This window comes from Rhinopithecus roxellana, chromosome 12 (assembly GCF_007565055.1).
Source record: "Rhinopithecus roxellana isolate Shanxi Qingling chromosome 12, ASM756505v1, whole genome shotgun sequence".
Taxonomy (NCBI): Eukaryota; Metazoa; Chordata; class Mammalia; order Primates; family Cercopithecidae; genus Rhinopithecus; species Rhinopithecus roxellana.
Genome location: NC_044560.1, coordinates 15288111 through 15302687, shown reverse-complemented (window position 1 = coordinate 15302687; position 14577 = coordinate 15288111). Strand labels below are relative to the sequence as shown.

Sequence of the window (14577 nt, the reverse complement as noted above, 5' to 3'; positions counted from 1 at the left end):
ACAAGCGTGATATGGACACCACATGCATGTGAACTGGAGGGTGACCCACCCAGATATCTCCAGAAACCACTGGTCCACACAGGTATGTGTGTGCCAGACATCCAAACACATGCACTAACACAGAGGTGACAGTCCCATGAGAACAGCTCAGCCACCCTTCCCACAAAGCACAGTCTCAGCACAGTCACAACTACCAACCTTGCCCAGGGCAGGGACCCAGGAGGCCCAGGCCACAACCAACCAGACACAGTGCCAATGGAACAGGACATCATTTAATTGTCTCTAGGGTCCTCCTGGGAGAGGGACTGCGGGGCCTTTGGCAGAGCTCTGGCTGATGGAACCAATAGAGGTGCCCATCAGCCAGTGCCAGGCAGGATGGCGGCCCCAATGCTTGGCTGGGGGCAGCCAGCATTTGGGGCTGTTGCTTAAGACAATTTCTGAGACTAATAGGTAAGGAATGTTGCCTTTGGATGGAGAAGAGGGGACTACATTTAGAGAGGAGGGAGGAGAAGTGGCCTGGATTTCGGGAGGGACTCTAAGGTTAGGATAGGAATGACAGGGAGTTGGTCAAAAGGTCCTTCATGGCCAGTTGAAGGCTGGGGGGAGTGTGGTGATGGAGTCCAGCAAGGGAACTCTGGACAGGCTTGACTCAGGCCAGCTTCAGGAACTCCTGCAGCGTGTTTTGTTCCACAGCCTCCACGAAGAGCTCATAGTCCTGGGGAAGGGGAGGCAAGGGGTGGTCACCTGAATGCAGGAGGCCCAAGTGCTTTGTGGCAGATCTGACCCTGGCCAGAGTCCTCTTCCAACACTCCCCCCACCCCCGAGTCCCCCAGCCCATACCCCACAGTACTGGTCCCCGTTGACAATCTGGGGTGGGGTGGCCTTGGGGTTGCCCGCCAAGGCTCGCATCTCATCCCTCAGGGCGTTGTCCTGGGAGATGTCCACTAGCTGGTATTGGATGCGCTTCCCATCCAGGATTCGGGTCACCTCGCTCTGCTGGGACTTGATCTGGGGACAGAGGGTGGGTAGGGGTTATTGGATAGGCTGGAGGATTTATGGGTGAACGTTGGGCAGGGTGAGAGAGGCTGTGACCAGGAGCTTTTGTCCCCCAGACCCCCCTCCACACTAGGGGAGGGTTCTGGCCTCTAGGAGTTGGGAGGATGAGTCAGGCTTGAGGTGGTGCAGGATGAAAAGAGGGATCAACTACGGGGACGGGGTCAGAGTGAAGGGAAGTGGGATCAGGCTCAGGGTGGGGTGGGGAGGGCGGGGCAGGCCCCCCAGGCCCCGGAAGAGCAGGCTGCAGTCGTGGTCAGGGTCAGCCTGGTAGTGGGAGTGCAGAGAATGGGTGTGGGGTTGATGGGGGATGGGCACGGGAAGTTCATGCTGCGGCTGCAAAGGACCCAGGATGCCCGATGAAGACGCTCAGGATGGGGACTCGGGACCGGATCCGGGAGACAGTGCCCAGCACCTCGCCGACGCACTCCCCCACCCCGCCCCCGTCCTGGGGGGCGGGTCCCGGGCGCCAGGGTCCAAAACACTGGGACACAACCCTGAGCTCTCCCCCAGCGCCAGTCCGGGCGCACACTTACTTCGCGGGAGCCGGTGACCGACGTGCTGTAGACGCGCAGGCCGCTCATGCTGGGGGTAGACGGGCCGGCGGGCAGAGAGCGGCAGTAGTGGCAGCTGCACTGCCGGGAGACGACGCCGCCGCCGTGCTCGGGAGCGGTTTCCTTCCTGCTCCGCCCGCAAGTCATCGCTCTCGGGACCAATGGGCGGCGCGGGCAGGCGGGGCGGGGCCTGCGCGACACCGCCCCGCGCGCCGGAGGCCCCTTCCCTTCCCCCTGGGTGACCAGGCGCGCAGAGGGACCCGTCCCACGCAGGGTCGCCCCTTCTGTGGCTGCCCTGCTCGTCCTTTTCGGCCCGTCCCTGATCTGGAGCTCAGTGTGCCTGGGGAGGAGCTGGGTGGCAGGACAGGCCCGGGAGAGGGTCTGGCAGAAGCCTCCTCTCCAACCGCACCCAGGTTTGGTGCATCCAACTTCCCATCTACGAGAGCCGCTGTCTCCAGGAGGAGGTGCCCTAAATAGTACAGGGCAGCTTGGGGCTTTGGAAGGCTTGAGCTGCTTTCAGACCCAAAGTTCCCATATTAAGGTACCTTGCTCCAAGGGAACCCCCCTCTCCCCACCCAACACACACCACTAACCCTAGGGGATAGGAAGCATAGGACAGCAGGAAGGACATGCTTCCATTTTCCCCCAAGTTCCTCTCCACTCAGGTGGGAAGGTTTAGACAAGGAAGGGTGGTGGCAGGAAGCAGAGGCCACACCCCCAAGGAAACAGATGGAGACCAAGGCTGACAGCTGGGAAGTGTGGCGGTAGAAGGTGGTGTCAGGATTCTTGAGACCCTAGGGTCAAGCTGACCCTTAAGATCCACCCCTGGTCTTGGGGTGGTCCAAGCTCAAGCCCAGCTCCATGCATGCATGCCCCAAACTGCTATTACTCCCAGCAATTCAGGAGTTGAGGGGGCAGACTCCAGCAACCAACCCAATTTTGGAAACCTAGCTATCTGTCTGGCATTCAACATAATGCTTCTCAGATGCCCCCCGGTACAGGGCTCAGGCAGGTAACAACCCAGAAAGACAACCCTTGCTCAGGTAAAGCCACTTCCTCACAGCAACCCACCTCACAGCAACCCAGAGGCTGCTGACTTCCTGAGAGGACTGCTGAAACTTTCCAGTGACAAACTTCTGCTATGACTCAGGGAAAGTCTGCCCAACAGTAATGAGTGCGAAGAGATCTGGTCCTACATAACGACAGAGGAGCAGAACTGGCAGAGATAGGGATAGGAGGCTGGACTTGCCAAAAGTTCCTCCACGCTGCTGCCTGGGGGACCTGGCTGAAAACCCAGACTTTGGCTCTAACAAACCAAAGTGAGGGGTAGAATAGCGTGGTGGTGGTGATGGAAGGGTAAGGAAAACTGAGGAGTCTGTTAAGGTATTTTATTTTATAATCAAAATAGGCAATACAAACAAGTTGACATAACAAAGATTCATATAAATAACTGGTTATAAACTTTGAGGAAAAATACCCGTGAGCATGGTGGCTGGGCTCCCAATGCACAGGGTGGAGACCAACCAGACGGCTCTGCCTTTAAGAGGCAGGAGCCCAGAGGCTGAAGGGCTGGCTGGGTGGGGCTGCTCTGAATGGAAGGGATAAGTCACTCCATAAATAAAACACAAACTTGTAAAAACACTTAAGAAAGAGCCTCATTCAGGCCCAGGCATGAGGTCCAAGATGCTGCCAACAGCCCAAAGCTTAGCAAAAATCTTGTAGTGGCTGACTGGCCCACACATGGCCCCTGCCTGGCTTGGCTCCAGATCTAGATGAGGCATGGCTGGCCCACCAACCAGACACTAACAAAAGTGTGAGATGCTCCCTAAACCAGGAGGCAAGAAAAACCAGAGGGCAAAGGGCCCTCCCTAAAGCCCCAGAGAAACAACCCAGGAAACATTAACAGCTGTACTTTAGGCCGGGCGCGGTGGCTCACGCCTGTAATCCCAGCACTTTGGGAGGCCGAGACGGGCGGATAACGAGGTCAGGAGATCGAGACCATCCTGGCTAACACGGTGAAACCCCCGTCTCTACTAAAAAATACAAAAAAAAAAAAAAAAACTAGCTGGACGACGTGGCGGCGCCTGTAGTCCCAGCTACCCGGGAGGCTGAGGCAGGAGAATGGCGTGAACCCGGGAGGCGGAGCTTGCAAGTGAGCTGAGATCCGGCCACAGCACTCCAGCCTGGGTGACAGAGCGAGACTCCGTCTCCAAAAAAAAAAAAAAAAAAAGCTGTACTTTAAAGCTGACTTGTACTGGGTACTCTGAACTTTCAAGGAAAGGGAAAGGAATAACCCCAACCACCCCCAATACAAGAGAGGCACAAATTAAAGGGCTGGGCACAGGCTGTAGCCCTCGGTGAGGGGTTAAGCAGCTTGACAGTTGCTCTGTGGTCTTTGGGATATAATTCTGCCCAAGGCTAGAACCACAGAGAAGAGTTTGCACTCTTAAGTCCAGGAAGGGGGCTACCTGGAAGGCCTGAGAACAAAGGAGAAAGGGGCTGTGCTAAACACAAGGCCAGGGCCCTAGGGACACAAGGCAGCTGGAGAGTGGGATCTCTTGTTAAATGGCATGGTAGGCAGATTAGAGTCCCGGCTATAATCCCTAGGGCCCCAATCCTAGTAGTTATGTGCTAACCAACACACTACCCTGAGGCTTCTGGGAGAACAAGAGCCCTGAGGAAGAAGCAGTGAGACCAGGCATGAGAAAACCCAGAAAGCCAGCTCAGTGTTCCCAGGAAGGCTGGCACACGGGGCCTGAGAATTCTTAAATGGTCACTGTTACTGGTACTTGCTCGGCCTTTCCAGGCCCCTCTGATGAGCTCTCTAATCAGCAGGACCAAGGTGTGAAGTGGGGGTTAACAGGGATCCATCCCATTGGATGAAGAAAGGTGGACAGCCTGTTCGTCTCTGATGTCAGCCTAGGGCTGGGAACAGTTTGTGAGGACTTATCTGTTGTACCTGCCAAAAGTTAATTAGTAACTCACCATCGAGAGTGAATTAGCAGGACAAACGTAATACAACATGCCAGTGTGGGGTAGGACAGTTCCCTAATCAGCCCTTGGCCCCCAGATGCAGGCTCTCCCCTCCCCTCTGACACTTCTCTCTGGGAACAGCAGACAAGAGAATGTCAGGGCAGAAACCTGCTGGACTAGGCTCTCAGCAGCCCAGATCCTCCCTGGGGGAATCCTCCAGAATTCCTCACTGTGTGACACAGTTTTCTCCCATGTCCTGGGCATATCTGTCTGACATGGTGGTCCTTAAGTCCTCAATGTCACGACGCAGCTGTTGAACCTCCTCTAGTTTCCTCTTGATCACATCTGGCTTCTGCAAATCTAGCTGAGTCTCTGGGTGCTGTGCTGCTGGGGAGAAGAGGATTTCACGAGAATGTTAGTTGCAAGACACTTTCATGTGGACGGCGCAGTATGGATAGGCAGTATCTTGAACCCACAGTCTTGGGACATACACTTTAAAAAAAGCATCTGGGGACAGTGGGTTAATTTGCTGCTGAAGGCCCACTTTTAGTTTGTCCTACATGCAAGTACCCCCATAGCTTGTTTCCAAAAACAGATTTATGAACACCTACTTTGTGAAACAAATGTCCAGAGGGCAGTGGCCAGGCCTATGTACTCTGTCTACATATTACCGTAAGAATATGGGAAAGTGGGATGGGGGAAGAGAAGAGAAAGAAGGCCCCTCCTTCCTGGGCACCAGATTGGTCTGAGGACTCACAGTGAATGCCTAGGAGCAGGGAGAGATTGGGGTCATGGCCCTGGGCCCTCTGGGTCACAATGCTACAGACAGCCTGCAGATCTTGAAGGCAACTAGCCAACTCCTCATGCAGCTCAAGTGCCAGCTGGGCCGTGTCTGGTGAAGGTGGAGACCCTGGTTGGGCCTGGCGCAGGTGTTCCTGGAGCGTCAGATTCTTCTCAATCAAGTCCTGGTTTTGCACTGAAAGCTGAGCAGACAGATGGGTAAGCACATTAACTCAGGCCCAGGGAGAGGAAGAGTATCTATGCATGTATGTGTGGGTGTGGAAGGAATGGGTGAGTCATACGCAGTGTCCCCCCTTCCCCAACCCTACCCCTACCAACAGGCTTTAGCACTTCCCCCACTATCGATATCAGGCCTGATTCTTCCTGTGGGTAGGCTGAGCCCACAGGGCTCTAGCACTAGAGAGGAAGCCAACCCTCAACTGGTTCTGAATCATCAGCATCTAAGTTTCTGTTCAAGAACCAGAGAAGATGCTCCTGCCCCTAGGAACTCTATCTCAAGTCAGTCCCTCAGCCAACTCTGTTAGCCAGGCTATTAGAGAAGGCTTACCGTGAACGGTGAAATCTGAGAAGACACTGGTTTCAATCTCTCCCTGCCACCCTGACAAAAGTGGCCACCAGCCAGCCTGATCACAGTGTGTCAAAGGAATAAAGAGAGTAAGAAAGACAGTATGACAGCTAGTAGCCACTAGGTGGGGGGCTGGAGAAGCTGGGACCTGGAGGATCCAGCCCTGGAACGAGTCCTGCCTTTTCAAACTCTCACCTCAGTGGAGTCAGACTTTATTACAAAAACCATCTATTCATGTATGTCTGTCTGTTTCCCTCTCTTCCTGACAGCTTAATCCACTTCCTTTCCCTTCCTACCTTGACTGTGTTTATGATTCATAGAGTCTGAATAGAGTCCCTCTTTCAGTCCCAGGCCCTCCACCCACACTGGGCCACGTGACAATCCTAGCTAAAGGAGGTTCCTTCCTAGGTACTAGGCCAGTCAGAAAACTTGGTTGCCCCCTGCTGACAGCTCTGTTTAGTGCATGAAGGCCACCAAATCCTCAGTCTTCTTGAACTCTCCAACCCCAGAAACCTGCGGCTTTAAGACGTCAAAGGAAGAGAGAATGACTTTCCCCATCAAAAAGCATTCCTGGGCCTGGCGCAGTGGCTCACACCTGTAATCCCAGCACTTTGGGAGGCTGAGGTGGGCGAATCACGAGGTCGGGGATGGAGACCATCCTGGCCAATGTGGTGAAACCCCATCTCAACTAAAATACAAAAAAAATTAGCTGGACACGGTGGCTCGTGCCTGTAGTCCCAGCTACTCAGGAGGCTGAGATGGGAATCGCTTGAACTCGGGAGGTGGAGGTTGCAGTGAGCCGAGATTGCGCCACTGCACTCTAGCCTGGCAACAGAGCAAGACTGTCTCCAAAAAAAAAAAAAAGAAAGAAAGAAAAAAAAAAGCATTCCTAGGTAGTAGTTATGGACATGCTAAAACAGGCTTAGGGTCTGTAATATAAAGGATGATGCAATGCACCTTTCCTCTGCCCCCAAAGCTCAGTAGGGACCTTTCCCTTTCAAACACTGGGGTTCCTATTGGAGTAGAGATGGGGAGGGCATACAAAGAAATCAGGTTTGTGGAGGCAGAACCAAGAGGTCTGACTAATGCTACTCACCTCCTTCACGGCTGTGCGCAGCTGCTGCAGGGCTGAATCCCTTCGCTGGGCCTCCTCTCTCAGGGCCTGGCTTGTTCCTTCTTCTTGAGCCACTTCCTGCTCTAGGCTCTGAATCACACAGCCAAGATGTTGAGGGAACACAGGAGTAACAAGTCTGGTTCTGACAGTATCACCGCTGGCTTGGACTATATAGTGAAGACTCACCCTAGCTACACACTCCTGCTAAGAAATCATTTTAGAACAGTCCCAATTTGTGACCTCCCATTTAAACCCTCCTATAGCCCTTGACCACATAACAAATAGAGGTCAGTTTCTTAGCAGGGCATTCAAGGCCACGGTAGCTCCTACCTACTTTTCTAGCCATATCTCTTTCCACCCTCCACATGGCCAGCCTCTACACTGCCATAATGAATGACTGGCCCTCATCCCTGAAGGCTGCAGCGTCAATGCTTCTGCTCACTTCCCTTTTCCTTTGTTCAAGCTGCTCTTCTGCTGTTACCTCCAGGAAACCTCCAAGGCCCACCTGAGCTTTCTTCAATCTGCAAATCAGATCCAATTAATCCTAATCCTATCTTGCTATCATATCCATCATGGCTTACAAGTACATCTGCTTAATATTCTAGCTGGCTATGCACATGATCCTTCACTCCACTCAAACACAAACTTTCTTGAGGGCACTGTGCTATTCAGCTGAGTTCAGTATTTACTGAGCGCTTACTGTGACAGGCACTGAGGAGAACACCAACAGTTCCTGTCTTTTAGGAGTTAACAGTCAAGTGCTCTTGACAATACTGTCTATTAAATGCTGTTCAGAGACATGGAAAGGGGTAGGAGAGCATACTCACAGGTGCCTAATCTAGTGAGTTCTGTGTAAGTGTGTTTGTGTGTGTAGGAGGGGTCAGGGGAAGGGAGATATTTAAGCTTTTAAACTTCTGCCTCATTCTATTCATTCAATTTTTCTTCAAATTTTGAAACTGATTTGAAGTGTGCAATTTTTTTATATTTCTCATTTTATATCAATAAAAAAATACAACTGCCAAGGAAAACACGTCATGATCATGAAATATCCAAAGTGACAATGAATCCATCGAATTCCAACAAATTCACCTGATATATATATATATATATATATGAGATGGAGTCTTGCTCTGTCGCCCAGGCTGGAGTACAGTGGCGTGATCTCAGCTCACTGCAACCTCTGCCTCCCAGGTTCAAGCAATTCTCCTGCCTCAGCCTCCCGAGTAGCTGGGACTACAGGTGCGTGACACCACACCCGGCTAATTTTTTGTATTCTAGTAGAGACGGGGTTTCACCTTGTTAGCCAGGATGGTCTCAATCTCCTGACCTCGTGAGCTGCCCACCTTGGCCTCCCAAAGTGCTGGGATTAGAGGCGTGAGCCACCGTGCCCAGCCTCACCTGATATTTTAATTTGCTTAAGTAGTCTTATCATAGGTAAATGTGCCATTTAAAATGTCAGGCCTTTCCAAACTTTGTAGAACCCCAAGTGTTCTAGGAAACTTATTTTGAGATCCATTAAAAACTCTACTAAAAACCTGGGATTTTAAATGAGTATATATTAAAATGCTTGCCAGGCTTGACTACCTCCTTACAGGACTTGAAAGAGGTGAACCAGATAGACGTAGCCCAATCCACATAATGGCAAAGGCAAGACTGCAGCCTCCATTTATTCCCTCCAAATAAGTGCATTTCAGGTGTTTTGGTGTGAAAACTTTTAGAGTCCAAAGAGACGCTAAGTGAACCCGCTTTACCCAGGATTTCTTGGAGAATCCAGTTAAAAACACTCCCACTCTGGCCCAAAATAGAAACCTGGAGTCATCTTTGATTCTTCCCTGTTCTTCAACGCTTACATCTTGTCAGTCACTGATTCCACTTGATGTTACCTCCTAAAGTCACTTAAATCTATCCCCTCACATCTCCCTGCTGCTATGCTGCCTTATGCCAGGTTCCCTCATCATCTCTCACAAGAATTTCTCCAACAGTCCCCTGGACCTTCCCTCTCTCCAGAATGCCAATCTTCCACACTTGAGCCTGAGTTGCAAACCTGACCACATCACATCCCAATTAAATGCTGTCATAGGCTGGGCATGGTGACTCATGCCTGTAATCCCAGCACTTTGGGAGGCTGAGGCGGGTAGATCACCTGAGGTCAGGAGTTCGAGAGCAGCCTAGCCAACGTGGTGAAACCCCGTCTCTACAAAAAAAATACAAAAATTAGACGGACATGATGGCGGGCACCTGTAATCCCAGCTACTTGGGAGGCTGAGGCAGGAGAATTGCTTGAACCCGGGAGGCAGAGGTTGCAGTGAGCCAAGATTGCGCCACTGCACTCGAGCCTAGGCGACAAGAGTGAGACTCCGTCTCAAAAAATAAAAAATAAAAAAAAACTAACTTAGTTGATAGATAATGCCCTCCCATAGCCTGGAATGCCCAGGTCTCCACTTGCCAACTTAAAATGAATACTTCAGCAGTATCAAACTGCTTGCAGCACCACGTTCAAACTATGCCGTTTCATGTCTCCATGTTCCCACTCATGCTGTTCCTCCTATCTGGAATCCAACACATCCTATCCACCTCCTCTTCTTTGCCTGGCTAACTCCTCATCCTTCTAGGTTCAGGATCTCTGGAAACCTCTCTTTTACCTCCCTTCCTCCCACTGACTCTCCTGTGCTCCCCCAGGATACTGTGGGCACTGCCCTCGCAGTACTGTGCTGAAACTCCCTACTATATTTGTGTCCTCTCAGCAAGGCTCGGAAGCACTGGGGTCTCATTCTTCTTGTATCCCTAACACTGAGCAACTTGCATGGCAGAGAACAAAATAAATATTGGCTAAATTCTAGAGATTCCATCATTAAGTTCTGCCCACCATGTCCCAAGGATTCCTGCTCACCTGTACTTGTGAGCGCAACTGATCCATCTTCTGTTGCTGCTTCTCCACAATCTGAAAGGCAAAGTTATCAAGGAAGGCTGCAAGCACAAGGCTGACAGTGAGGTCAGAGGGCAAGAGGGCTGCACTAGGACATGTGGTCTGGCTATTAGACCATTAAGAGGGAGACCAGGATACAGATTAGTGAACTCTACCTACAGAAATATAAACCAGACTCCTAATCCTGGCTAACTAGCTTCACAATACTGTGCTCCAATCACAAGGTTTATACAGGAATGTAGTGTATATACAGGAATGACCACTACTGGGGAAAGGGAACTCTCACCTAATAACTGCAGGCCAGTGGAATCAACTTTATATATAGCCAGTGCAAACTCTTGTTCTTTGGTACAAGGACATGGCTAAAAATTCAGTTTAATGAAGCTTGCCATTTCTAGTGCTATTATGGTTGTTGTTATTTACAGTTTTGGTCATACTGATTATCCAAGAAGGGACCCTAAACAGGCCTGGTTTCTTGTCTTTTAAAGATTGCAGGTGTTCTCTGAATCAATTCAGGGTTTCTATATCGGCCTGAGCCATGAATAAAGTACACCAAACTTTACTGCACCATTTTGGGTCATCTAATCTAGACATTCAGAGGCATATCATCCCTCCTCTTACTTTTGCCTATATTCTAAGTGAGTCAAGTTTGCCTGTTATAAGGATGGCATTCTAAATACAAATTACTATATAGGGTGACTTCTCAGAAATGCAAGAAAAGCTCTTGGTAACAAATCCTAGATAGCCCAAAGCCAGGAATTCATGTCTGCCTCCCAATACACAATCTTTTCTTTCCTCCCAGCCTACCCTCCGTTACAGCCTGGACACCCTCAGTCACCTTTTGGAGCGAATCATATTGCTTCTGCCAGGACTCCATTTCCACTTCTGGACCTTCTCCACGGGTCTCCTCCACAGACTGTTTATCTTGCAGGCTGAAAGACAGTGGCCCCTTCAAGAACTCTGAAGTTAGAGACAAGTGGCTTTGATTCTTGGTTCTGCTATTTATTGAACATTTTGAGGCAAGACATTTAGTCCCCTCCAAGCGGTAGCTGGGGATAATACTTAGGTCTGTTGTAATATAAGGGGTGCCACACAAAACCTCCTCAGCGTATATTAATTCTCTTCCCTAGGGGCCAGAATCTATACAATGTGACACCAATTCTCTACCTGCCCAAGGCTCTTGTATATTTTGTTTTGATATTTAAAAAATACAAATTTATCACATGTATTTAGACTGTAAGTCATACATGTACATTGTAGGAACTTCAGAAAATACAAAAGCTGTTTTCTTGGCACACACAGTCTGGCGCAAAGCCAACTCTGTCCTCTAACCCCACTTCTGACTCTGACCAATGGTTTCCTCCAGTGGGTCCCTACAATTACTTATAGCAAAGCCCGACTGCTGAGATAAACAACAGGGACACTGTGGTTAAATATGGGATGAGAAATCCAATCTATCCCATTAGAAACTGGAATTGGTCCAAGAGGCTGTTGAAACACAGAAACTGCTATTAATATGGAGGAGATTCCCAAGACACCCTGAGAGTACATTATGGCATCTTGTTTGTTCTCAGAACCTGTCATGGCAATGGAGAACAATCCCTAGGGCTGAGGAGAAACAGATGCTCCTGGTAGCCTTTATTAACTACATGGCTTGAACTGTGGATAACTCTCAGTTCTTACCACCAGTACCCACTTTTGAAAGTATACAGATACCTCATTTCCCAGTTTATAAAGTGCTTTCATTTATTCAACACATACATACTAAGAATTATGTGCCAGACACGGGGTTAGATCCTTACAAAGGCTATGAAGATAAGCCCCCACTGCATCCTTACTCCATGCCAAAGATATAAAAGCTGCTTCCCTACTATTCACAGTCCAAAGAAAACAAAGCTCAGAGAAGTAAAATGATTTTCCCAAAGCACCCAAAGTCACAAAGGTAAGTAAGCAGGATGGCTATGACAAAAAACTCTCTCCATTCCTCTCAATCCCACAGGGTTATTTACCTATGTCCAGCAGAGGAAAATTCCGCTTCTCTCTGCTTCAGGCTTTCCAGTTGAGTCTCCTTGTCTCTGCAGATTGCCTGGGTCTCCTCTAGCAAACTCTCCAGCTCAGTCACTTTCTCCTGCAGCTCTGTGCTCTTCAACTCAGAATCCTTAAGCTGAGAAACAGGATCCCACGTTTAGGTCAAATAAGTCAAGTGTTAGAAATGCAAAATGCTTGTTTCTCGGTGTCACAAAGAAATAGCACTCAAACATACATTTAATTTCCTCAGCAAGGCAATTTTTACTTTCTGCAGAAAGGGTGCTCCTCGCAGATGGAACAATGGCGAGAGCACAACTGGACAGGGGAAGAGAAGGAGTTCTTATTCCTGAAGCAGGTCGTCCCTACTGCTATGTTGTCACCCTATTGGCTAGGGTTGAACCACACAGTCTAAGCTAATTCCGATTGGCTATTTTAAAGAGAGCAGGTGTATGAGCCAGAGTGGGGGTGGGGTGGGGTGGGGTGAGTAGTTTGGTGGGAAGGATAGTTAGGAACAGGTAACTAAAGGTGACTTAGGTCACAGCAGGTGACCGGAGAGACTCAGGTCAAAGCAGGTGATGGGGATGAGTCAGGACAGAGCAGGTGACCAAGGGAACAGATTTGAACTACTGATTAAAACTGGTGGAAAAGGTTGTTTAATGAAACTAGAAGCAAGAGGGTGAAGAGAACCAGGAAGTTTAACTTGAAAGAGTAAGAGAGCTGAACATACTGATTCTTTGAAGAGAAACTTGGGGTTCACTATATTTAACATAAGGAAGCCTCTGTCTGGGTACCTCAAAAATTTGCAGTCTGGTTACAAATCTGACAAATGTGAATCCGGACATGACTGCTTTGGGATTATCCTTTCAGGAAGTCACAGGATAACTGCATACAGCAGATGATGAAAAAGTTCCCCTGCCTGGCCACTCCCTGATCACCCCAGGCATGCCAAGACATTGCTGCTACCTGCTGGCTCTGCTTCTGATGGTCTTCCAGCGTGGGCAGGTCAGCCAGGTAGCGCTCCAAGGTCTCAATACGCTGCTGCTTCTCCCGGTTCTGCTCTGATTCCTTCTGACATTTCTTTTTCAAATTATTGATATGTTTATCGCGACCTTTGACCTAGAAGAAGAAATGTGAAGTTTGTCTCTACCCTTCACTCCTCTATGACCCTGCCGGAGTGCAGTGGTGTTATCTCAGCTGACTGCAGCCTCCACCTCCCAGGCTCAAGTGATCCTCCTACCTCAGCCCCTGGAGTAGCTGGGACTACAGGCACACGCTACCATGGTAGGCTAATTTTTCTATTTTTTGTAGAGACAGGGTTTTGCCATGTTTTTCAGGCTGGTCTCCAACTCCTGGCCTCAAGCCATTCACCCACCTTGGCCTCCCAAAGTGCTGGGATTACAGGCATGAGCCACCATACCCAGCCACATCAACTTTTTTTGAAGCAACCCTTGAGGTTGTGAATGTTGTTCTACGGCAATGAAGGTAGGAAGCCAAACAAATTTTGCCATTTAGGATTTGAGTATAAAACTAAAGAATTAATGAACTTTCAAATCAAGGACAGAGAAACACTTCTAGGGCAGTTTTTAAAAACTGGCAGCATTTCTGTTGTAAAATACAGAATTTGTCTGGTCTCTGTACCTGGTTCCTGGGAGGTAACCTCTAAGCCCTTGGAATTTCCTGAATTGGACAGAAGTGGGCCAGAACCCATCATGAGTAAATTTATGCCAATACTATGACTCAGAATGGATGCAGATCACCAGAAAAACCAACTGCTTTGAACCTAATCTACTACGGGAAAGGGAGAGGGATGGGTGATTGAGTTTAATCATGCCTACATAAATGAAACTCCAACTAAAAACTCTGGACACAGAAGCTCACTGGAGCTTCCTGATAGGTAAACACATAAATGTGCTGTGTTTACATGCTCTTATTCCACACAAGGAGAGGGCATGGAAGCTCTGCTCTCAGGATGCTCCTGGACCTCACCCTATGTCTCTCTTCATTTGGCTGGTCCTGAATTGTATCCCACTCCCTCACCCCCTTTTTTTTGAGACAGAGTTTCGCTCTTGTCACCCAGGCTGGAGTGCAGTGGCACGATCTTGGCTCACTGCAACCTCCGCCTCCCAGGTTCAAGTGATTCTCCTGACTCAGCTTCCTGAGTAGCTGGGATTACAAGCACCCGCCACCACGCCCAGCTAATTATTCTATTTTTAGTACAGAATAATACTGTACTAAAAATGGGATGGGATTTCACCATGTTGGCCAGGCTGGTCTCGAACCCCTGACCTCAGGTGATCCACCCGCCTTGGCCTCCCAAGGTGCTGGGATTACAGGCATCACCCACTGCACCCAACACTGAATTGTATCACTTATAATAAAACTGTAATAATAAGTATAGTACTTTCCTGAGTTCTGTAAGTAATTCTGGGAATTATTAAACCTGAAGGTCACAGAAGCCAGTTGGTCAGAAATACGAGTGGTCTGAAGACCCCAGAATTTGCTGTTGGCATCTGGAGTTTTGTTGAGAACTGTACCCTTAAACCTGTGGAGTCTGACACTAACT

At 49.4% G+C, this 14577-nt stretch overlaps 2 protein-coding genes across 4 annotated transcripts in view; both read right to left on the bottom strand.

Moving 5' to 3' along the window:
* Positions 1-250: 250 nt before the first annotated feature.
* Positions 251-2059, bottom strand: SH3BGRL3 (SH3 domain binding glutamate rich protein like 3). The gene is made up of 3 exons (XM_010355671.2): positions 1590-2059; positions 841-1008; positions 251-715 (listed from the first exon to the last, which is right to left on the bottom strand). Exons 1-3 carry the CDS (start codon positions 1752-1754, stop codon positions 650-652), a joined length of 399 nt encoding a protein of 132 aa, XP_010353973.1. The 5' UTR covers positions 1755-2059; the 3' UTR covers positions 251-649.
* A 1669-nt stretch (positions 2060-3728) lies between these two features.
* The window catches only part of CEP85 (centrosomal protein 85), a 45069-nt gene continuing 34220 nt past the window's right edge, over positions 3729-14577 (bottom strand). For 2 of the 3 annotated variants that reach the window (XM_010355673.2, XM_030913151.1), the window contains exons 8-14: positions 12978-13130; positions 11996-12150; positions 10825-10918; positions 9951-10001; positions 7043-7150; positions 5338-5563; positions 3729-4967 (exon numbers count right to left, since the gene is read on the bottom strand). In XM_010355673.2, the coding sequence (XP_010353975.2) occupies positions 4807-4967; positions 5338-5563; positions 7043-7150; positions 9951-10001; positions 10825-10918; positions 11996-12150; positions 12978-13130 (948 nt within the window). In that variant the 3' untranslated portion in view covers positions 3729-4806. The remainder of the gene's footprint in view (positions 4968-5337; positions 5564-7042; positions 7151-9950; positions 10002-10824; positions 10919-11995; positions 12151-12977; positions 13131-14577) is intronic. The other variant, XM_010355674.2, reaches the window with a different exon arrangement.